Genomic DNA, 25923 nt, shown 5'->3' on the forward strand with positions numbered 1-25923 from the left:
AGATGCATTAAGGAGTCTTTTTAGACACACCATGGGCTTGTTAGCAATCAGGTAGGGCGGTTCTATTTTGTGCTATGTGTATTGGTTAATTATGTTAGCTTGTCTCTATAAATATGTTAATAAAGTTGGATATTTATACCTTGACAAAGCACTCTGTGTAGCGTGAAACGTTGGTGGGGCTTTCTGGCCCTCTTTTTTCTACATGACCATTAAATAACTATTTTTTTATGGGACACACACTCTCCTGATCATTGATTTGCTGGCTACTTGTTGTAGTGCTCTGCCTCTTCTCCTCCTTTTTGTTTAATTATTTAATCAGCCATACATTTGTAAGCAGACATTGGCATCTTTATTTTAAAGGTTACATCAAGACAAAAGACCTATTTTGTTTCTCATAAGGAAACAACACTAAAGGATTAACATGAAGAGCTGCTTACAGTGCAGGTCAGCCAAGGAAAACATGACATGAATAACCTAGGCTTTGGGTTCTCAAACATTATTAAAAATAGAGCTCCTTGGCAGTCTGGGAACGCTGGCTGAATGAGACGAGAGGGACAGGGATAGACACAAGGCTCTGCACTGTAGTAGCTTGCATATGAGGCACTGAACTGTTGGGCTAATAATGTCATACTGTGATGTTCTACATGCTGTATGTAAAATGTTACTAGTGCCCCTCCCGTACCCTATTCTTTTTATACCTACCTAATCACCCACCCTATTCCCCTTTTTACTTTCTGTACCCCATTTCTATATGCAAATACAAATATTGTTTAAAAAATATATATATATATTAATAGAGAGCAATATATATCTGAGTAAGATAAAGAATTTTATGCAATGAAACTCTACTGGCTATAATCCATAGCCATAACATCACTGATTATCTCTATAAAGGGGCAGTTCAACAACGAGTTAGTGTACTTGGCAGCCTTAGGCTGCGCTTAAAGTGCCGGCGACAGCAACGTCGCATCAAAACAAATGTATCGATGCCGTCGTGCGCGTTTATAGTAGGCACGCCGGCGTGCTCGCTGGAAGTCACTTTAATTTGATTTTTCCAGCGACCGCAGCGTGATGTCGCCGGCACTATAAGTGCTGCCTTAGAAAGATTCAATAATCCTAAAAGTAACTTTTTTTATACCTCGCGAAAAATGAACATTAATCTCTTCTCATCAGGAAAACGGGACTGAAGCCTCACAGCAATATGTGTGTAGCCGTTTAACTAATGATGGCACCATAATCACTATACAAATAAAGGAACAAAGCTAATCTAATCAATGTTGGTGACTGCTAAACATGTTATCACCAAAAAACATTAAAGACGATAAAAAAAAACCTTCCCAATCATTTGTTTACCACGGAAACGATGTGTTTAAAAAAAATGTTAAAGTTCTGCCAGGCAGCTTAAATAGACATTTAACCTATTATATAAATAGCTGTCCTTAATTGACTTCCATCCCATTTTGGATTGTCTATTTAATTAAAATCACCGGTAGTAGCACAACATTGAGCCTCCATGTATTGATCCTCCATGTAAGTCTACTTTTTTTTTAATCAGCTACAATTAACGGATTAAACATGCCACTATCCCTTTAACTGCAGGAGTTCCATGGCCCCTCCGGCACTCACGGTAACGTGACCGCGTGATTGCTCCGTCACGGATGATGGAACAAGAGAGCAGAGTTGTTATCCCCTTCCATGCCTCATCAGTGAAGATCCATGGGATGCAATCTACCTTAGTAAAACAGGCAGGGTCCCAGTGTATGGAACCCTCGCCCCATGATATAGTAGCTACGTCCTTTGGTACTCAAGGGGTTAAAGACAAAAGGGAGTACCGTAACTACAACATCATTATCACATTCTTCTAATACGGCACAAAGAAACCCAGATACACATTTAAAAATCCTAATGCAGCATACATTTCATATTAAAACAATACAAGCAATTAAAATAATACTAAAAACAAATTGCACAATTAAAATTAATAGTAATTTGGAACGTCCCTATACTGTAGTTTCATTTTGATGTGCTCATTCTTTAAAATATTCCTTTTAATTTAGATTACTGTGTTAGTCATATTTAAAAAAGAATCAATAATAAAATAAAAAAAGTTATTAAAAAAATACCATAAAACTGCCATGAGATATCTGCACATCTTGACACAGAATTCAGGATTCTCACTTAACATCACAAGTTCCCTAACTAAATAATTATAAACAATCCAGCATTATTAGAGATAACCATCTATCACCAATCGTCATTACTGCACCGTACCTTTCAAAAGATGTCGTTCGTAAGGACATGCAACTGTACCAGGCATCATTCAAAATGGCGGCTACAGGAAACAGATTTGAATATTACCGTGCCGGATCTTGCTAAAGCAGCTATGGTTTTTATGATCGTGAAAAAAAAAAAAAAAAACAAAGCCACGAGCTCAGACAGAACAGCTCGACGAAACAAAAACACCTCACCACAAACTTTCTGCTAACGGAAGTGAATAAAATGACGACAAAGTGTTTAACAAAAAGGAAGTCACTGAAACCATTCTATAAATCTCTTTTCTTTCTACATGCAGGATAACTATGACATTACATGTTAATTTCTGCTTTTAAAGAGCACTTTATAATATAGAGAAACACAGCCGCGGTCCCTCTGTCATATCAACAATCCAGATAAGACTTTGCCGAGACAGATTTACTAAAGATCCATGATTTTTTTGTTTCAAAACATGAACTGTTTCTTTACCATCCCCATTTGATCGTTGTTACATAATACATATTTATGAGGTGTCTAATTGTGTACTGATTTTTAAACTATATATATTTTTTTTAAAAAAGAAAGAAAGAAATAACAAAACTTTAAAAAGAGAAAGGGACAAACAGCACTACACTAATAAACAACCAGATAATATTGAAACCTGTTGAAATGGGGTGCATGAGACTAGTGGACTTTTTCCTTAAAGTCCTATGGCACTAATCAACAGTATGAATTCCCAGTATAGTACTCCCAAAGTATTGAAGATAAAGTATATTTTGTGAAAAAAAAGTAAGTATATATTTTATATTGTTTCAAATAAATAAATACCACATAAACCATTACAAAACATTGCCAACAAAGCATTTGATATTCAATAAGAGTTGCTAGCCAACGTTAAAAACTCTAGAAACAGAGAGAAAAAGAAATAAGGTACCAAGAGTCACACAGAGCAGATATATCTCTGTCTACAAGGATACAAATCTGCAAATGCACCAAACTAACCCTGATAAGAGTATTTGGTTAGCAGCCTATAATCAATGTGAGCTCTTGGATATAATGGCTATAGATAAAATCACAGGAGGTAACAATAAGTAAAGTCTCAGTCATTGAAGCCATTATACCCAAGAGCTCACACTATATTGACTATAGGCTACTGACCAAATACTCTTATCAGGGTTAGTTTGGTGCATTTGCAGATTGTATCCTTGTGAACAGAGATATACCTGCTCTGTGTAACTAAATTGATTTGGGAAACGCTGTTCTAGAGCAAGATGTTGCAATAGTGTTTGTAATACTTACAACTTTGTACCTGATTTGCAATAACATTTGGTGGTTTATTATCTCTCTCATAAAAATTAGAAAGTAATTAGATGTATAGGAAGGTGAGCACAAATACATTTGTTTCCCTTGTTTGTGTGTGTATTTTAAAATGTCTTGGCGTTACTCTGATCCAGACCCCAAAATAGGTATTTTGCTGGAGTGTAAATGGAAAGGAGAGGAGATGGCGATAAGGCTAGGGAAAAAAAACCAGGTATTTAAATCAGGACCAACTGCGGCTTGACAACCACCCAGACTTCAAAAGCAGTTTAGGGTCTGAATTTGAATAACGCCAACTTTAGTTATGACATAAACAGTAATGTAAAGTTAAGTCCCAGTGTTAGGGTGACCATATTTGTCCTAGCAAAAACCGGGACAAATGTCGCTCTTGCGCAGCCGTGAACAACTGTGACTGTGCGTGGGCGAATGACGAGCACCGACTGCGTATGCGCGATGAGCGCTTGCTGGTTGCTTATGCGCGCATTCGCGGTTGGGAAGTGCCGATCGCACGTGTGGCAGACGCTGATTGGTCACTGGGACAGTGGCCAAAAAAGTCATGACAGAGGCCTAAAAAACGGGACTATCCTGGCTAAACCGGGACGTCTGGCCACCCTATCCAGCTTTAAGCTTAACAGAATCTAGTGTATTGATGATGCCATGATCAGGCCTCATTTGTATATAGTTTTCATGTCATCACCAACATCTGTTACAATTAACTCTATGGTCTAATATAATGGTTTTTGAAAATACATATTTAGTGATGTTACGATAATTCACTTAATGTGGTGCTAACCTAACAAGAGTTTTATGGATCTCAACCTAAGTTTGCCAAATATCCAATAATTTCAACTGTAGACTCAGCTCAGAGCTTCCTTAGGCTGCGCTTACAGTGCCAACGACGTCGCCCGAAAAACGCATTGCCGCCATGTGCGCTTATAGTAAGCGCGATGGAGCAATGTCGCCATCGCAAAAACTGTTAGCCGGCAAAATTTGATTTTTCAAGGGCTGTCGCCTCACGTGACGGCCCTTGAACCAATTAAATGGCCGGAATATAACTTTCGCCGGTGGCGACGTCACCCGTCGTGTCGCAGTCGCCTTCGACGGCACTATAGGCGCATCCTTATCTCTCCGAGAGACGCTGGAGCAGTACAAATGGACCTTCTGAACCTTATCCATTAATGCCAAGGCAGAAGAACTCCACTAAACATGAAATGGTCTAATTGCAGCCCCATGACACTGGAGAAAACAAATCCATGGCACTTGGCTTATTTGAGCAAAATTTTTGTGTCTGAAGTACAGTACAGTGTTCGGCTGAAAACTATAAAATCCTAACTAGAGATAGGCCACATTTTTCCCGGAATTCGATCCGACACGGAATGGCCATTTCTTTTCAGCCGAGGCATTCTGCGGATCAGCCACAAAAAAGCAGATTTGTTTTTTTTCCCCCATCACAGAAAATCCAACCAACCAAATAACATAGGGAGAGACACCTGGGCTCAAAAAGGAGCACACCTGAGGTACCTAGGAAATATGCACAGTATATTTAAATGACATATCCCACACTTCCTAAAAGGATTTCCATTAGAACGATATTGAGTTGACAAGTCTAAAGCTGCGCTCATGTTAGCGGCATCGGAATTCCTACCTGTTTTCCTATTGCAGTTCCTCAAGTGCCCGCTGCCCCTGGTGGCGATGTACAGTAGCGCGTTGATGCTGCTACATTTTGGCCAGACAAGTATATTTGTCATTTCGGGCTGCAGTCGTGTGATGTTAGCGTCACGTGAGATGGTTCAGCCAATGAGGGCGAACCAGCTTTGTGACGCATTCGCCACGCCCCCACATCACCTCCCCAATCTCCTGCAACCAAGTGCATAGATCGCTGGGGCTGCAGGAGTGCGCGCAGTCACTTGCGCCGCCACCATGAGCATGGCCTAAGGCACCTTGAGGAATGGAGTATACGTGTCAGGCCCAATATGATTAGCTCTAGCAGAGTGAGCTAAGCCAGCTGATAGGTAGCAACACCGTCACAGTATACTTTTGAGCTGTTCACTGCTCAAACCTGTAGCCCCTCCTCCTAGTATCCTTTAATAAAAGAGGACTACTTCTACTTCCTGGTTGCTATTGCCTCTTCAATGTTCCTTGTGCACAAAAAGGAGTACACTGGAGATACTTGCGAGATATGCCAATAACTGGATGACATACAGGTGTGAGAAGTAGAGCTCAAAAGTATGCTGTGGCAGTGGTGCTCGTGAGTTATAATCCTGTTCCATTCCTCACAAGCTGCTTTAGATGTCAACTCAATATAGTTCTTATGGCAATCCTTTTTAGGAGGCGTGAGATGTGAGTCATTTGTATATCTCCCATGTACCTCAGGTGTGCTCCTTTTTGAGCCCTGGTTTCTCTCCCTATGTTGTTATTTGGAGAGAGATTTGAGGTGATATATATAGAGTTTGAGACTAGTGAAAAAAAAAATCCCCATTTCAGGGATTTGACCAGATTTGTAAGAATCCAGAATCAGATATAAGACAAAATCTGCTAGTGGCGTCCACGAAATCCGTCCGAATCCTATGGCAGAGTATTTTTTTACTGCTCAATCCGCCTTTTGATTCTGATGTGCGGATCGGATTTTGGTAAAACCAGTACCGAAACTCTGCAGAATGACTTCTGACAGGTTCGCCCATCCCTATTGTTAACATATGACCCAAAATCTGTCAATAGAAAGAGCAAGCATGTGATTGGCAATAGACCCACAGGGGGTTACTCATTGGCGCACATTGGGGCACTGTCGCATGGAAACTCCTATTGGAGTGATACAAGTATTGAGAACTGTCCGTAGACGAGATTCATAAACTGTTAGAGTGCTCTTATCATGGACCTGGATGATCGGGCAGACCGGACGGCTCAATCAAAAAGAAGTGGCGCCCCTCTGCAGCAAAAAGGTTAAACGGAGATATCCGTGATCACCTTAACTACCATTCAAGTCAATTTCCACCTACAGTATGTATGAAAACACATAAAAAGTTCATTCTGGCACAAAACCAGTTGTTTTTAATGTGTCAACGCATCAATATATTTTTCTCCAAATGTGTCCCTCTCATATCATAAAACAATGTGTGAGCACTGGGAGGAGTGAAGGAGGGGTTGATTAAGACATCTAGAATAATAAAATATATAAACATGGTGTCTCTTGCTTTTATTATCCTTTGTCTTTTTGTCAATCAATCAAATAAACCTGCGTAAAACATAGGAAACCTCACAAATCTGCCTGTGACATTTGATGCAGACACCAAAGGACTATAAAAGGAACTGTGTCTCTCGTGGCTTTAGCACCTTAACCTTACAAAGCTTTGCAGGTCCCCCTGGTGGTGAATCGCTGATTTATAGAACCCCATCACCTTATTTGGAAACATTATTTGACCCAATGCCAAAGCACCCAGAGGTAATTACTGATTCTAGCTAGACTATGATATTGTTATATTGCACACACACACACAAAATAAAATAAAGCGGTACCATGCTTGTTCCTGCGTCCCTAGGTGCTGCTCACTTGCTCTAAAGAACCTCCATAATACGACAGACAAAGTGAAATGTACGTTGTTTCATGTGCCACAGGTTGTAGGGCGTTGTAAGAGATGTGTGCACGGGTACATTTAATGGAGTCCGATTAGGGTGAAATTATAGGTCTTGGCTTTATTGTGCCTGTTCCTTTAACAAGGCAAAACATACAAAAAGAAACAAAATAAAGGCCTACTCCACTTTGGAGAAGAACTAAACCTTTACTCCAGCCCTTTCTAACTGAGGGGCTAGCTAAGGGCACGGTACCTGTGCCATCTACAGCGCACGCCTCGGCGTGCACTGCGCAAACAAACACCGCCCCTCAATGGGGCTGGGTCCAGTATGCACCTTTGCCCGGAATATGCAGTCGCGCTGTACTACAATTTTTCACAAAGACATTGAAATTAAATTTACAAGTTGCGACGGAGGGGTGGCCACGCCTCCGCTGGTGGTTCAGCCAATGCGGGCGAAGCGGCCATGTGAGGTCATGACCACGCCCCTGGAAACCCCCAGCCACACCCCCTGTCGCAATCTCCGGCATCTTCTCCCAGATCGCGGTGAAGCACTGTGCACGCGCCGCCCACCCGCCAGGCGCGCGTGCTACAGTGCACACTGGGACTGCGGCCTAAGCTGGTTACCACCCAAAACACAAACACACACACACACATATACATATATAGAGTACGTTACCATCCAGCAGGGCAGCAGAACAGCAAAGAGAGACAGCACTCAGAGGTAAGTAAGCAAAATACTGTATTGAAACAGACCCAAAAATCCGACGTTTCGATTCCCAGAGGGATCTTCTTCCTGGGGGTGTGTGTGTGTGTGTTTGTGTATATATACACAAACAAACACACACACACACACACACACACACACACACACACACACACACACACACACACACACACACAACAGTCCAACAAGAAAGTATTTTATCTGTTTCTGTTGTAGCTATAGGGGAAGGCCTCTCTGCTCTCCTGGCTCAGCACCCTTGTGTGCTATGGAAATGTCCCTGTCCAGGTATTGAGGTCTTGTCCTCTCATGTTTTGCTGTCAACACACAGTCCTGTGTGCTTCAAGACTCTCCTCATTGCAGAACCTTGTGTCCTTCTCCTTATGGCAGCCCAAATGTGAGCTACGGAATGTCTCTCCTGTGTCACACATGAGGCTTTTTACAGAGCAATCATTAGTCCAGGTGGAGACAAGTTAATTGAGTGGCTGCAATGAACTTTCTCTCTGCTGGATTCTCAGAGCTCTGAGGCTGCTTTATTTAAACATGGATAAGTCCCTGTTACAGGCGTGTACTTTCTTTTACAGCAGGGGTGGGGAACCTTTTTTCTGCCAAGGGCCATTTGGATATTTATAACATCATTCGCGGGCCATACAAAATTATCAACTTAAAAATTAGCCTGCTATATTTGGTCAAACATTTAATTAACTCACCCCTAATGTGATGGCTGGAACGGCTTCTCTGTGGTGAGGCGTGTGATGTTAGCTGGTATTGATGATGTTGCTACTCGCAACTGGTTTTCCAGGTTTGGGTGACTGACTGACTGACTGACTGACACTTGGGTGACTGACTGAATGACTGACACTTGGGTGACCTACTGACTGACACTTGGGTGACTGACTGACTGACACTTGGGTGACTGACTGACTGACACTTGGGTGGTGGGTGACTATGACTGACTGTGGGTTGGTGTCTGTATTCACACACACACAAAATCGGAGCGGGGGGGGGGGGGAAATCACACACTCAGACCTCTCACTCATACACTCACTTTCAGACACTCTCTAAACAAGAATGACAATCAGTTGCAAGAAGTGGCAATTTGAGATGCATGAGGGACGGTCTGACAGCTTAGATCACACTGAGTCATTTTATGGGGCACAGATCATTGGGGGGGGGGGGTGTCTGCAAAAGTTAATCATACAACATGTATTGAAGTCAAGGAGACCAATGATGCTGGGATTAGGCGTCAGGCCTGGTGGTGTCCCAGGGCCCTCCTGCCCGTCCCCTGTCAGGGCCCTGCATAGCTCCCTCTCATCTTACACTGTGGCACTGCGGGGCAGGTGCCCTCCTCCTCCACAGCTGCTGCCCGGTGTGGGGAGGAGGAGGAGAGGCGGTAGTGAGGCATCTCTCCCTCTGCAGACTCGTTCTTCTATCCCCCAAGCCTCTTATACCCCCTCCCCCCCCCCCATCCCCACTTCTCTTATACCCTCTCCACCCCGGAGCGCTGCTTACCCGCGCCGCCCTGGTGATACTCAGGTCCTTCATCACCTCAGGCGGCTGCTGCCACACACAGACAGTGACACTCAAACACAGTGACACTCAAACACAGTGACACTCAAACACAGTGACACTCAAACACAGTGACACTCAAACACAGTGACACTCAAACACAGTGACACTCAAACACAGTGACACTCAAACACAGTGACACTCAGACACAGTGACCGTGACACACACACAGAGACACACACTCAGAGACACACACACACACAGACAGACACACACAGACAGACACACACACAGGGACAGTGACACACACAGGGACAGTGACACACACAGGGATAGTGAGACACACACACAGTGAGACACACAGAGACAGTGAGACACACAGAGACAGTGAGACACACAGAGACAGTGAGACACACACACAGAGACTGTGACACACACACACACACACACACAGAGACAGTGAGACACACACACAGTGACAGTGACACACACACACACACACACACAGAGACACACAGTGAGTCACACACACACACACAGTGACACTGCCAGACACACACCGTGACAGTGCCAGTGCCAGACACACACAGTGACATTGACACACACACACACACACAGTGACAGAGACAGACACACACAGTGACACACACACAGTGACCCACACACACACACAATAAGCCCACCTCTGCAAACACACACAAAAATAATGGCTCTCCCCCCTTAAGGTGCCTGGGAGGGGGTATAAGGGGGCATGTGGGTTACCTGGGGCCCGTGGATGGGCTGCTGGAGCAGCATAGGTAGCCAGTGCAGATGAGGGACTGGCAGACCCGCGGAGCCTAAAGGGAGGGACAGAGCCTAAGGAGCCCGGCATTACTGGAGGAGAAAAGGGAGGGGGGCAGTGCTGAGGGAAGCGAAGGCCCGGCTTGCACCCTACACTTGCTCCATGTAGGAAGAGGCGGGCCACAAAAAAAAAATATTGGCAGAGTGACAGCACGGGCAGCCAATCAGGAGAGGGGGAGTTTTTTTTTTTTTTTAAACCATTCTTGCAGGCTGGCTTCCCGGGGGCCGGACAAAATTATTTTGCGGGCCTTATACGGCCCGCGGGCCGGATGTTCCCCACCCCTGTTTTACAGAGTGATATTAAAACCTTTATATTCTACATATATAGAGAAGGGTCTCTCCTGCTCTTGTAGCATAAATCTATTGGAAATCAGTTTTAAAGCCGCAATCTTGCTTTGAATGTGTTTTTTGTTAACCTTCTTGAACTGGGGGTCTGACATAGCTCATCCCTGGCACCTTACGTCTAGGGACCCCTGGCTCCCAATATATTTGTACTTTTCTTGTGCTGGTATAGACACAAAAAAAAGACAAATATGGCTACGGGGTGACCAATAGAAAGCTGCGACGTTGCACCCAATAACATTGCAGCTTTCTAATGGCCTGCCAGAGCAAACTCTGGCCCTGCTGCCATTTTGTTTTAGGCGGTGGCAGATATTCTGCTCTGGATGTCAGGGGACCACAGAGCAGCCCCGGTTGATAGAGGTAATATATATATATATATATATATATATCCCGTTTTTTTGTTAAACGAGCAGTGCATATTCCTACTTTAAAGACCTTTGCTCTAAAAATTAAAAGAACCACTGTTTATTAAATGTCACTCTTTACAATAACATGAATAATCTTTGTTCCATCACAGAACAGAAAGCAATCCCTGGACTTGTAAGGAAGGGGTGGCATGACTTATGGCTTAGGAGGCCCCTCCCTTAAGGTGCTGTGATGACAGATCAGGGGGAGGGGTTAAGTACAGGGTACTTGGGGAATCCTAGCTACCTCTTTCTTCTAGGACAGTGTTTTTGAATCAGGGTTCTAGGAACCCTTGGGTTCCCCAGGCATCCCTAAAAGGTTAAAAACCAGAGACAGAACATGAAACACAGACAGAGCTCAGTGCTACATCCATTAACACAGATACACGGTACAGTGCCTATAGATATATATAAAGATATCTTTTGAATAAAATGGTCTTTTAGTTTAACCCTTTGGCCAAAGTGTTGTAAGCCCTTGAGCCCCTCCAAGTAGACCACATCTCAAGGGTCCTAACACTAAAATAAATTCTTAATAACCTGTACATTACCAGGAAGAATGATCTATAATAAATATGTCAAAATTAGTTGCATAGTTCTAAGTCTGATTGAAGCTCTTATTAACCTGTACATTACCAGGAAAAGCACTCTATTAGATTTGTCACAATCAAACTGTATGCAGGTTCCCATGGGTGTGGAAGGTGCAATGGAGTGAGCTTTTAACCATTTAAAAAGTGGGAGGGAGTGAGCTTCAAAACTGGGAAGGAGGAGCCATCCTCCAAATCAGCCAGGACCTAAAAGGTTTCCTACAATTTTCAGGTAATTTGAAAATTGTACCAAATGCAGAAGAATTTACAATACATCTGCTATTAGAGGGGGTTGGTGTTCCTTACCATGCATCTGATCTCAGACAAGCTAATAGAAAGGGTTGGAGTTCCTCAGAATTTCACATAGGGTTCCTTAACCAAAAAAAGTTGGAGACCACTGTTCTAGGATCTACTGGAGCTAAGTCCCACCCACCCAGGCATGAGGGATGTCAGCGTTGGAAAGAAAGATCGAGATTCTGCTTTGTTTTTGTCTCAGCTATGATATGTGTTGGCGGGAGTAATGTTACTCTGGAAGGGGAACTCAGTTAGTATTGGCTCCTGGAGAGAGGTTGCAGACCTCGGAAGTATTTTAGTTGGAGGAACGCAGTACCATTCCAGGCTGCTGCGGCCGGAATAGTGGTGATGGAATTTATGGAAGGCCGTGCCATTCCTGACTAGGTTGAGTTGGTGAGGTAGTGACCTTCTGATGGGGGCTCTGTGTATTCAGACTAAGGTACTGAATGGCTAGATGAGCAATAGCTGAGGGCATCCCTCGAGCTCCGGGAGATGGGGGTGTAGTAATGTGGCTTGTCACTAGTTGGGGATACATATTTCATGTTTATCTGTTGTAATAAATAAAGCTGTGGCCATTAATTTATCCCAAGAAGTTATATGGTGTGTTTATGGGGAATGGGAGAGGGGTCCAGCTTGAGGCATGGGTAAGTCATGGCAGCACAGTCATGTCAGTCATAGTACTCACTAGTTGGAGGGAAGGGGTGATGGGGGTGCTCAAGCTTCGTTGTGGCAAAGGTCCAGTGCCATGTTGAAGAGAGACGTGTTTCCGGATTTCCGCTGAAGAATACCTTATGTATATTAAAAAAAAAAATGCCAATCAGAAAATATACGGTTAAAAAGGTTAAAGCACAATTTGCCATTACTTTAATTAGATTACATGGTTTAGTCCACTGCACTATTTTCCCTTTTAAAAGCCTGTCTGCATAGGATGGGATTATTTTTACATATATATTTTTCTACATAAGAGACACAGCCAGGGAGAAAGGCCTATGCATTCCAACCAGGGGTACCTGATGAAGCTAAAATCATTTTATTCTGTTCCTGGCTACCAGCTATATCAGCCATGCCCCCAATAATACGTCTTGGTCATGATCATGCAGACAACCCTGGAACTCCGGGAGCTCTCCTTCATCAGGATATATTACATAATAAATAATCTGACATTCCTCATCACACCATGCCTTTTTTTAACCCTGTAAAGAAGACTATTCATAGATTAAGCAAAAGGCAGGTCCCTTTTATATACTGTATAGGGCGGTTACTTTCGCTGTCCTTTGCAGCCATTTCAAAGCCCAATGTACGTAGCTTGTGAAGACATGGGACTTGGGCGCTTTGGTAGTACAAGAAATGCAGAACTTACACACAAAAAAAAATAATCATATTTTACTTTTTCCCCGAACAAGCTTCTCTTGATCTCAGTGCCAATCAAGGTCATAAGTAAAGATCGCCCTAATATTTCTTTAAAAGGTCCCCCACATATTTTGACCAATATGCGATCAGCCCGAAAGCAGTCTAATAGTGCCCCAATTCCACATAGTAAAATAATTTGAGATTGTATCACTTCGGTGCAAGTTACTCTACTGTCCCAGAGTGTTATTCTCAAACCAAATGCAAAGCACAGTGAACTTACAATATAGTATAACCTTTTACAGCCCTGCAGTATTTTTTATTCAACTTGAGTGCCTGTTCCAGCAATGTAATCATTTATCTTTGTCTAAGATCTTGGCGTTGTGTCTCTAATGCCATGAGGGACCTAAAAATAGCTACAAAGAGATGCTGGTCAGTATGTTCTCTAGCGCAGCAGTGTGCAAAGTGGGGGGCGCGGGGTTTACAGAGGCCCCGCGCACTTCCCGAAGGCATTTAAATTAAGTGCCGGGGGAGCTGCAGGGCCTCTGTAAACCTAACTTACCTTGGCTCCGGCAGCTTCTCACACGCGTCGCCATGGCAACGCGACGTGAGGTCATGTGACGTCACGTTGCTATGGCAACGTGACATGACGCCTGAGGGGGGGGGGGAGCGGAGGTGAGGGGACCGCCGGCTGGGGGGCACAGGGAAAAAAGTTTGCGCCCCCCTGCTCTAGCGTATACTTGTATGCACCAATTTTATCTCCACGAAAATTCATAAAGCATGAAGTACCATTACACCTCCCCAAAACTTCTCTTGAAAAATTTACCATATTGGCCTGAATATAGTGCTATGTTTTTTCCTAAAAATGTCCTTCCAAAAACTGTACTCGTATTATATACACTGACTTATTTTTCATGTAGAACAATTTCAAAACTTTAGGGTCGTATTATGTGCGAGGCCGTACTATATTCGGGCCAATGCGGTATATCTAAATAAAGAATATATAGTAAATGGTATTCTTTAGGCCGCTCAACAATCTGCAGCTTGTTCAAGGTGGTTACTTTGACCCTTACGGCCCCTAAACATTATGGAACACATCAGAGATGATGCCAAACGATCTACGATATCGATACGATATCTACTATGAAAAACCAAACAATTAGGGTCTACATATGTCTGTTAGAAAGTACTTGTAATAAACATTGCCTGTTTTTAAGGAAGAAACACTATGGATCTGTTTTATGTTCTCTTCTGAATTTATGGATCTAGCACCGTATAACAACTTTAGCCATTCCCGCCCTGTTCATTGTGTGGCATCCACTTTCTGTCTAACCCACACTAATTGCCTAGAAGAGGCATCTTCCCATCTCTTCCCTCCCTCCCCCCCCACACCAATGGATATATTTATTTTAATCTTGACCGAACCAGGCATTCCCAGGGCACATTCATGGCCCTCGACATCTAGGGTCTCCAGACAGTGTGTATTATTTTTTGTGTGCCGGTTTTCACATAAACAGAACTACAAATATGGCCGTGTGACTACAAACCTCGATGTGTTGGGTGACCAATAGCTTTGCTATTAGCCGTCGAGCCAAACCCCGATAACGCCGGTGGGTTCACATTGCCAGTTAAACAGTTTAATCTAGTTACTGTATTAGGCATTTTATTGTGCAAGAGGTTCGACATCAGTGTGGTGTTGACTTATCTTGCACCAAAGGGGTTAAAAAGGTAAAATCCTGGATATTTGGGGGTCTATTTACTATACCTACTTACTTACTATACTGGGAATGCTCTTTTCTCCTACCTGCGCTGTATCCCAATATGCCTTCTCCATTGCTTTTTCCATTTCCCTACTCTCCTCCTTCTATCCACATTTCTTCATCTCTTCATCCCTCTACCTTTACCTGTGGCCAGACACCAGACCACTTTTTACATACCTCTATCCCAGCTCTGCACACCTCAATAAAAAGCACCCCCACAAATCCTCTGCTCACCCCCTTTTGCTCTACTCCATCTTACTGCTGGGGAGATCTCTCCTAATCATGATCAAGCCATATACTTTACACACCTGCTCTTGCCCACGCCTTCCTGCCTTCTGCTCCCTCTTTGCTAAGTGGTTTAACCCATCTAACTTAATACCTATTCCTTCCTTCGATCTTCCCTTCTCCTGTACACTCTGCACTGTCCGCTTGCTGACTAACCAGGCTATGGCTGTACATTACCTCTTCTGCTCTCTGTCTCTTCACTCTAACAGAAACCTGGCTCTCACAACATGTCTGCTGTGTATTATGTCTTTATTTAAATAATAATAATACGTTCTTGTATAGTGCTGCTAGTTGTACGTAGCGCTTTACAGAGACATTTTGCAGGCACAGGTCCCTGCCCCGTGGAGCTTACAATCTATGTTTTTGGTGCCTGAAGCACAGGGAGATGAAGTGACTTGCCAAGGTCACAAGGAGCTGACACCGGGAATTGAACCAGATTCCCCTACTTTACACTCAGTGCCAGTCAGTGTCGTTACTCACTGAGCCGCTCCTTCGCCCATTAATGTACATAGCGCTTCACAGTAGTAATACATGTGACAATCCTATAAATAACAAATAATACAAATAACAGATCATGGGAATAAATGCTACAGACATAAAAGTAACATTTAGGAAGAGGAGTCCCTGCTCCGAGGTGCTTACAATCTAATTGGCAGGAAGAAGAGACAGCAGGACGGCCTTCTTATAAGTGTCTGCAGGGACCAAGCTTTATGAATCGTGTATAGTCTCAGCCACTGAGCTACTCATATACTTCTTTAAGCAAGTGTGTTTTAAGGTGGGTCTTAAATGTGGATAGAGAGGGTGCTAGTCGGATATTGAGGGGAAGGGCATTCCAGAGGTGTGGGGCCAATCAGTGAGAAAGGTTTAAGGCGGGAGAGGGCTTTAGATACAAAGGGGGTAGAGAGAAGACATCCTTGAGCAGAACGCAAGAGTCGGGATGGTGCATAGCGAGAAATTAGGGCTGAGATGTAAGGAGGGGCAGAAGAGTTTAAAGCTTTAAAAGTGAGGAGGAGATTGAGTGCGAGATGCGGGATTTGATAGGAAGCCAGGAAAGTGATTTCAGCAGGGGAGACGCTGAGACAGATTTAGGAAAGAGTAGAGTGATTCTGGCAGCAGCGTTTAGGATAGATTGTAGGGGAGACAGGTGAGAGGCAGGAAGGCCGGCATCAGGAGGTTACAGTAATCGAGATAGGAGAGAATGAGGGCCTGAGTCAGCGTTTTAGCAGTCGAGTAACAGAGGAAAGGGCGTATCTTTGTAATATTGCGGAGGAAAAAGCAACAGGTTTTATATACGTTTTGAATGCAAGAGGAGAATGTTAGATAGGAATCGAGTGTGACCCCAGGCAGCGTGCTTGCGCTACTGGGTGAATGATCGTAGTTCCAACAGTAATGTGGAAGGAGGTAGTAGGGCCAGGTTTGGGAGGAAGTATGAGGAGCTCTGTTTTTGCCATGTTAAGTTGAAGTCGGCGGAGGGCATCCAGGATGATATCACAGAGAGACATTCAGAAACTATGGTCTGTACAGCAGGTGTAAGGTCAGGGGTTGAAAAGTAAATGTGTGTGTCATCAGCATAGAGGTGATATTAAAACCCAAGAGATGTGATTAGGTCACCCAGAGAAACTGTATAGAGAGAAAAGAGAAGAGGTCCCAGGACAGAGCCCTGGGGTACCCCCCACAGAGAGATTGATAGAGGAGGAGGTATTAGCAGAAGAGACACAAAGTACGATGGGAGAGGTAGGATGAGATCCAGGATAGAGCTTTGTTACGAAAACCAAGAGTATGGAGAATGTAAAGGAGAAGAGGGTGGTCCAGTGTCAAATGCAGCAGAGAGGTCAAGTGGTATGAGCAGAGTGTAATGACCTCTGTCTGTGGAGGCATGGAGGTCATTAGTTATTTTAGTGAGGGCTGTTTCAGTCGAGTGAGCAGCACATGCAGTCTCTCTCTCACACACACAGCACATGCAGTCTCTCTCTCACACACACAGCACATGCAGTCTCTCTCTCACACACAGCACATGCAGTCTCTCTCTCACACACAGCACATGCAGTCTCTCTCTCACACACAGCACATGCAGTCACACACACACACACACACACACACACACACACACACACACACACACACACACACACACACACACACACACACACACACACACACACACACACACACACACACACACACACACACACACACACACACACACACACACACACACACACACACACACACACACCCCCCCCCCCGCTAGTGCTGTCAGAAGCTGGTGGGTCCTAACTAGTAACTTTGTTACTTGCAACAAAGTAATATTTTTTCCACAACTTTTATAGCTATGGTAATTTTTATTTGGCTTTTATTTAGTTTGTAGTTAAAATCACTGTCCCCCCACTTCCCTTCCCCATCTCCCTCCCTTTCTCCCACCTCTCCCCCTCCCCTCCTCCCAATACCTCCCTGATCACTTTCCTCCCTCACCTCCTCCCCCCCTACCCTCGCCTCTTTTCCCCCTCACATCATCTTCCCCTTCCCCCCCCTCACCTCTCTCCCCCCCAGATCTCTCTCCTCCCCTTCACCCCACCTCACCCTCTACCCCATCACCCCTCTCTTCCCTCAATCCCCCTCATCTATATCTTCTCTCCCATCCTAACTTCTTTCCTCCTCCCCCCACCTTTCTCTCTCTTCTCTCCCCCTCCCCCCTCCCCCCCCCCCCCCATCTCATTTGCTACTTTACTTCTTTTTCCTACACAGGTGCATCAGCATAGTTCTGATTTATATATCTATACAAAAGTGTCTATTTTATGAAAAAAGCCTACATTTAGCCTATAATAGTAATAATCCCCGAAGAACAGGGCATTACTGGCCAGTAATGGCCTGTTCTTCAGGGATTATTACTTAAATATTATCAGGAAATACTGTATCTTTTGAAATACCTGCAGCATCATGTGTGCCATAAACAGAACTGTTTTTAAACACACAGAACCTTAGTTTGAGATGTGCAACAACAAAAAGATAGTGCTGTAATTGTATATTATCAGTAGAGGCCAAATACCACAAAGAAAAGACTCACAAAGCAGCATTCAATGTCTATTTCCTGCACAGTATCAAAGATTCCAGCAGACAGATAGACTTTCAATGCAATACCTACACTAAAAGTATAATTTTCTCAAGTTTCCTGCTGATTTTACGCTTATTGTTGATATAGATATATAGATAGAGATAGATATATCCATGCCTGGTTTGGCTACCAGTCTGCCCTCTCTGTCATGCAAGCCCTGGTACCAGCGCAGGCAGAGACAGGACCAATTATGGGGTTTCCCCACAGAGGCAGCTCCCTTGAGTGACAGGGTAGGAGGTGGGACAAGGCCTGTGTTCTGCCCAATCCTGGGTCCAGACCTTGTACTTTCCTCCCACTGTTCTTTAAGGGGTTGCACCACCAAATGTAGGCAGTTGTCTCTACCATTGAGATAGACAGGGATCACACCGGATTGTGAGCCAACAGATAACACAAACCATGCACCTGGTAACAGGGGAATCTCCCATAGGGTGGGGGAAACACCGTTACATACATACACGTTTACAATTATACATTATAGGCAAGATGCTAAAACCGATTGATTGGTGCTACTGAAAATGATAAACGACCAAATCAACTTTATTTTTACATCAATTATTATCGAATTGTTGGAGAGTAATGCTTATATTTTGCACGGATTTTATGTACAAAGTAGAAAAATTAGGAATCCCACCCACATGAGAGGTTTATTTTTTAATTTAAGATCAACCTCAGTTCCAAGGTGATATCATCAAAAAACTTCATACTGTACTTTTTTGTGAAATTAGGTTAAAAGTAACCGACTTCTAGAAACAAATTGCCTGTGACTGGTCCTCACGTTGGAACATGTATGATATATACAGTATCCTGCCGTGTTCATACATGGCTGAAGGTAGAAGTGCTTTGGAAAATATAATTTTTTTGTTTTTATAACAACCTGCGCTTATTTTACAATTCAAAATCTAAAAAAAAGTTGGTGTATGTTACGTTCTTGAGATAGTTCACTTTCTCCCTTCCACTAGCTTTCTCGCTGCAGAGTTGAATGTTTTCAGTGTTCTGCCCTGCCGCGGAGCTTAACGCAGTGTTAGAACAGCACAGGCTGGCATAGCCGAGCCTCTGATATCATCAGGGTGAAAACGGGGCGGTGGCAGCATTCCGGTAACATGAAGGGGAGTCCCTGTGCAATTGGGGGCATTCTTAAGCCTCGTCCATGCTGACGGCGCGGGTGCGCGCGACGCAGTGCCGTGACACTCGCTTGCAGCCGGGGCAATTCCTGGTCTGCAGAGTTGCGCTATGGGGGCGTGGCAAGGGCTGAACCACGCACGTGACAAAAATGTTAATCTCCGCACGCATCGCGCCTACCCGCGCCCGCACAGTTTGGACGCTCCGATCCAGTTGTATTGTTTTGATCGCGCAAGCAGCATGGACACCGCCTTAAGGATTCCCTTAAGGCTAAGGAGTGTTTTTTGTCCAAGGACTGAGACAGGCAGTCTCAGATAAGTAGCGCGCTGACAAAAAATTAGCAATATGGGATGACGCAAAGTCTGTGAAAGACCAGTCTATTAAAACAGCTCTCCCTCCATAAGAGCAGTTATGAGAGCTTTTTGCATGTACAGATGCAGCCACCAGTATCCAACCACTCACCTGGGAAAATACTGGGCGTGTTAGGACCTGCAGATGGGCCATACCGTGACATGGTTGTAGGCTTAAAATACTTTTGCCAAAGAACTGAACTAAATGACCTTTGCTTAGGAGAAGATAAACAGATAAGTATTTAATTATATCATTTGTCAAGTTGGATGTAGCACTGGGCCTTTTTGTCTTTTGTTATATTACATGAGGTCACAATCCTAGTAGCACTCCTAACACAGACACACACACACATATATATATATTTACTGTATGCTCATTTGCATGTCTTAGACTGGTCTGCAACCCCGCCTTTCACCATTATCACCCAGCACACAGCACTTCCACTGCAGCAAGGGATTCTGGGCAATGACATGCAAATGAGCACACAATGCCAACTTTTACTTTAAAACCATATAACATGGTCCCCTGTAAGCTTATGCTTGCTGCATTTCACAGCTTTGAGCACAGCATGGGTTAAGATGCATAGCCAGTAAACCCACCCACAAACAGCCGTTTCAACCTTAATGGGTATCATCAGTGTGGGGTTGGTTATACTGGCTTTGCAAAATTAAACTTAGGATAGGTTTCACCACACTTAGTTAAGTTATGGTGGGTAAAAAAAGTGACAAAAACCCTCCACAGTAAAGCATATAGCAAATGGAAATATTACTGTATGCTCATTTGCATGTCTTAGAGAGGTCTGCAACCCTGCCTCATAGATAGATAGATAGATAGATAGATAGATAGATAGATAGATAGATAGATAGATAGATAGATAGATAGTTCTGAGCTTACAGGTGCTGTGTGTGTTTGTAAATGACGCAAAGCCAGGCTAAAATATTGTGTAAACCTGGTTTTATTTATCCATTTCACTTATCTATAAAGAAAGAAACAAACAAACAAAAACTAGTGCTGCAAAAAAGAAAGCATTCTCTGAAATAATAGCATCTGAAAATCAACCTTTAGAGCCAAAAACTGCCACAAAACATTCTCAAACTAAGAACCTGTATTTTACGGAGACGTCTAAAGAAAACAAGTAATGTTTAATGGAACTGAGAAGAATACAATGCCCTTCGTTGTGTCAACTGCACTATTAGCGTGGGCTTGTGGAAGTAGGCGGACGCCATTTTCAACTATTCTCGGCTGCCAGGCACTTTGGTTAACCTTGGTTCAAAAAGTAAGCCTCGTATTGTCAATAGTTTAACTCCAGTTGGTTATGCTGGATTGTATATCTAATGGATCTCAAAACGAAAAGCAATACACTCCAGTACTGCTTGAGAGAACGACCATGAAAGAACAGGACAAAAAAAAAAAAAAAAAGGAAGCAAATCCAAGATGCCCCAACCCACAGATCTCCTCCTCCTCCTGTGTGCGGCTAGTGGACGTCCGGTACCCGGTTCACTGGGGCCCATCAGTAGACCATCTTTGGACTTCTCCAGCTCTCACCCTGAACTGCGAGAAGCTTGCTTTTAATTATATCTCATGTGAGTTACTATATGTGTGTCTTAAATACACCTGTTTTTCCATTCATTCCACTACACTGTGCCTCTTTTTTCATTTTGTTCAAGATCTTCACGGGTCACCCATAGGGTGAACGGAACACCTTCAGTGGCATCAGCAGCAAGGAAGTGGATATTTATTGACATAGCTCTTGGATTCCTCTATCTGGACAGTCAGCGCGATCGGGACGCTTTGTTGTTTTATAGCACCATTCATGTACATAGCGCTTCCCAGCGGTAATACACGTGATAATCATATAAATAACAAAAAACACAAAATGGGAAGAAGTGCTTTCAGACATAAAAATGACACTTAGGAAAAGGATTCCATGCCCTGAAGAGCTTACAATCTAATTGTTTTCAAACAATTCCCATAATTGACTACAGGTTGGGCATTTCTTCATGTATATGTTTCAAAAGTATTGCATGCAATGAATAACTCTTCTTGTTGGTACTACAACAATCCACAAAATAATATTTCTCCAGGGTTCAAATATCTAGTAGAACTTTGCACTTGTACACATATGCATACATGCACAACTGTAATCATTTCAGGAGCCACCTCCTGCAGTAACACAGTTAAAAACTTTTTTTTTTTTAAAGGACAGGAAGTGGCTCCAACGTGTTTTATTTTTTAAACCTATTCTGAAGTGTAAAATTAGCTAAATGAGGTAAAAGAAGGCCAGCCAGCATTCATGATTTTTTTTTTCTTTAATGGTTTTCTGGTGGCGCATTTCACATATTATTATTTACGGCATTCTTATTGCACAAAAAGTGAATAGCTCAGTGGATCTGTCATGTGAAATATTACACCGTTAAAAGTGGCAGCGGGGTGTGAAATAACTAAGCAGACGTACATTCAAGTCTCTACCTGCGTTGCCAAAGCAAGCAACCCCAACATGAAGCAACCAAGTCAAAAGGAAACACTGCACCACGCAGACACCAGGAAACAACTTCTAGCCTGTGAAACTGGAACTCAACAGTTCTATTAAACGGTCATATAAACACCATGAAAAGGCAATGTTAGAGATACAAATATTCATACCAATGATAATTGGGAGATCCGTTTTGTTTATCTGCATGTGCCAAAATGCTGCATTACATTGGGGATACCAAAGTTATGCCTAAGTTACACAAGGTGGTATTGCAGTGGGGTTGAAAAGATAGCCATTAAATGTGCATTTCTCTGGGGTTTCATATCTGAACCTACAGATGCAGCGGCTGTAATTTTAAGGCATTACGGCGCCGTTTGTGTGCGCTGCTGTACTCCACTCGGCATGAACAGGCCAATCGCCCCAGGCACGCGTGTTTATTGCGGTTGCTTTGTTTGAATTTTATGGATTGTGTGCAATTAAAGGCAATGAATTGTAATGTGTACAGTACTGTGCTACTGTGTCAATTTCAGGTGTTTATAAGCAAGAACTCTAAAATGCCATTTTATGCACTCGCGTCTTAAGGCGGTACGGTTGGAAGTAATCCCGCGCCATGATATGGGTATTCCGAGGTATAAACCGCGTGATTTCGTAAAATTATGGCCGCTGCATTATCGCTTTATTTTTTTTACAGGTACATGCATACCCCGCATTAACGTACGCAATGGGACCGGAACGTGTATGTAACACAGGCATACCCCGCATTAACGTACGCAATGGGACCGGAGCATGTATGTAAAGCGAAAATGTACTTAAAGTGAAGCACTACCTTTTCCCACTTATCGATGCATGTACTGTACTGCAATCGTCATATACGTGCATAACTGATGTAAATAACGCATGTGTAACAGGCTCTATAGTCTCCCCCTTACACACAACTTCGGTACAGGTAGGGAGCCGGGATTGCTGTTCAGGACGTGCTGACAGGCGCATGCGCGAGCTGCTGTTTGCCTATTGAGCGAGATGTACTTACTCGCGAGTGTACTTAAAGTGAGTGACCTTAAACCGGGCTATGCCTGTACACCTTTCATACTTTTTTAGAGGTCACCCAGAAAATACTGTATAATTATACTGAATCTGTGAACATCACCTTTAACACTGTGTATGACAGAACGTTGAATGTCTTTTTTGTGCTTTACCCTGCAATAAATGGCAAACACCCAAGAGGATTCCCCACTGTAATGTTTTCTCTGTTGGTGTTAAAAGAATTAGTGTTGTTCAACGGGGTCGAAAGGCGTAGGTTTTAAAGATGTTAAAATTCGTTTGAATCTTTTTGGGGTTTTTTTGGAGAATGGGATTGCCGATTTAATATACCTGTATGGAAGTTCTATATACATGTAGTTTCTACATGAGCTTTTTTTTTTATTTTGAACTTTCGTGGGCGACAATTAAAAAAGATACTATAAACTGCAAGCAACTAGCATATCTGCAACTCAACATTACGAACCATTACCCTGTGTGGGACTTCTTAAGTCTTACCACAAAGTCAAATCTTAGAGGCAAAAAAAAAAAATCAGATTAAAGTTTTTCTTATGTGATCACTACAAAATGCACTTCTCTTTTTTAATTGCTGCATGATGTTAAAAAAAAAATATATGGACTATGATCTTGAGACATTTTTATGTCAAAGAAATGCTACAATGCAATTTTCTTCTCTGTTTCCTGCCATCTTCTCTGCTTCTCTCCCTTCAATAAGCTTTATCTGTGTTGAAAGCACTGGCAGCACAATAAAACTTGCTTACATCGTATTGTCGTAGTGGTTTTAGATTTTCTTGGGAGGAGCGGGAAGCCAAGGAAGCTGAACAGGTCATCTTAAACCTGCAGTTCAGGCAATATCCTGCATGTGTTTTTTTTTTAATAAATCAGTTCTGTAGTAAGAAAAAATACTTTTAGCATTTTCTGTTTAAAAAACAACAACTTTGAAAGACCAATTTTCTTGTATTCTATTTTAACAAGCATGCTTGTTCCTATAGCAACGATTTACATTCCCCATATTTAAAGATGTCGCCAAACTTTGCCGATCAATAGAAGGAGAACGAATTGACCGGCAGCTATGCAGTTCTTTAGGTAATTAGAGATTGCCCACATCTGATTTCAGTTCAACAGCATCTATTGGTGAGCTCTGGCATCCCCAAGAAACCACAATGCAGAATAGAACATGCAGTTGTCATTCATGCAAACCATGTATTCAAATGTAGTTTCCATACCAGAAGATGGCATTCCGTGCAATGGGCTTCAGGAGATTGTATGTAATTAATTATCATCCTCCCTGCCAAAACACACGTCATATTCAGAAATCCCAAATAAAGACCTGTCGGACAAGTGGTTCACATGCTTTGTGCATCATAAAAGAGCTGCATCAAAGTGTAATTAGTTTGAGCTGCCTTACTCAGAGCCTTACCCCTTAATGATGCGTTTACAGAGCTTTGTCACACACGTTCAGGAAAACACAGAGTAAACCGGTGTATACACAATTTTTGGCACGTTACCAGCTCATGTCTACTGTAACTAGGCCAACGAGTTGGGTTACAATACTGTGGTCAAGCATTAGGCTGTGTTCCCGCTAGCGCTGGTGTGCGGGCACACACGCTCACCAGCGATTATGTAAAAAAAAAAATTAACTTTCCAGTGCGCTCAATGCGCACCAGCCCCCCCCCCCCACCCACGCGCGTGCGAATGACAGGACACCCGGTGCTCATGCTTGGAGCGCTCTCCAACAAGCATGAGCGCGCTCAGCCTTATCTTGCTCTAGCTGAATTTTTTTTTTTTTTTTGCAGAACAAAAAAAAAACCCATACATTTCTCAGTCTTACTTGAGCAAAAATAAATGGACAATAAAGGGTATCAAACAGATACCAAGCAATCATTCAAGAGGAAATGATACTGTGTTACAGTAATGAAATGTTGCGTATGCAGTTGATGGCATATTTCTGCCCTTATCTCTCAGCTGATATCAGAAGCCAAGCTGTTTACTTGTCTCTTACAAACAAAAATCAACAGCACATGTCTAAACCTACAGCTTCTATACCAGGCATGACATGCCACCTTATGAAGGGACTGCCCAGCACAAGTCCAAACACAAAAGGTCATTCCCACATATTTCTGAGCAGTCCTGATGAGGTATTTTTCACAGATTCACATCGTCTGCTCCTTGGTGCTCCGCCCACCAAATATATGTTACTGTCACAGAAATGTTTTCTTATCACATCAGGTCTATTAAAAATCTGTATTTGGTTTCTCCCCAGTCCCCTTATTTTGCTCGCTGTATCCTCGACCCCTCTAATATTCACTAACAATGAGTTTATAAAAACGATCGCTATTATACATTTTTCATGACTCGATATCAAACTTGTTCAGAAAACTCAACAACTCTGAAATCCCACTCTAGATAGCTGGTGTTGTGATGTGTTGAGTTTTTGTAGCCAGAATATAGAAAACTTTTAACGTACGAGCCCTCTTCCCAGGCAGTTTATTCAGCAAATGAGATCTCCAAAATGCAAGGGGAAAAAAAGCAGAAGCAAAAGGACATCCCAATGGTAAACAGAGGAAACGTTGGTTTATGGCGAGCAGGGGGGGATTGTTACTTT

The 25923-nt window shown here is 43.1% G+C and overlaps 1 protein-coding gene across 5 annotated transcripts in view; it reads right to left on the reverse strand.

The window, feature by feature from the left end:
- Positions 1 to 25923, reverse strand: part of DOCK8 (dedicator of cytokinesis 8) — a 170199-nt gene that overhangs the window by 131982 nt on the left and 12294 nt on the right. For 3 of the 5 annotated variants that reach the window (XM_075597445.1, XM_075597441.1, XM_075597434.1), the window contains exon 2: positions 12519 to 12621. The exons of 1 other annotated variant lie outside the window; for it this stretch is intronic. In XM_075597445.1, coding sequence (XP_075453560.1) covers positions 12519 to 12621 — 103 coding nt within the window. Of the gene's footprint in view, positions 1 to 2271; positions 2369 to 12518; positions 12622 to 25923 lie in introns of those variants that run through there. One more of the 5 variants, XM_075597464.1, reaches the window with a different exon arrangement.

The sequence above is a fragment of the Ascaphus truei genome, chromosome 1, assembly GCF_040206685.1.
Source record: "Ascaphus truei isolate aAscTru1 chromosome 1, aAscTru1.hap1, whole genome shotgun sequence".
Classification (NCBI taxonomy): domain Eukaryota; kingdom Metazoa; phylum Chordata; class Amphibia; order Anura; family Ascaphidae; genus Ascaphus; species Ascaphus truei.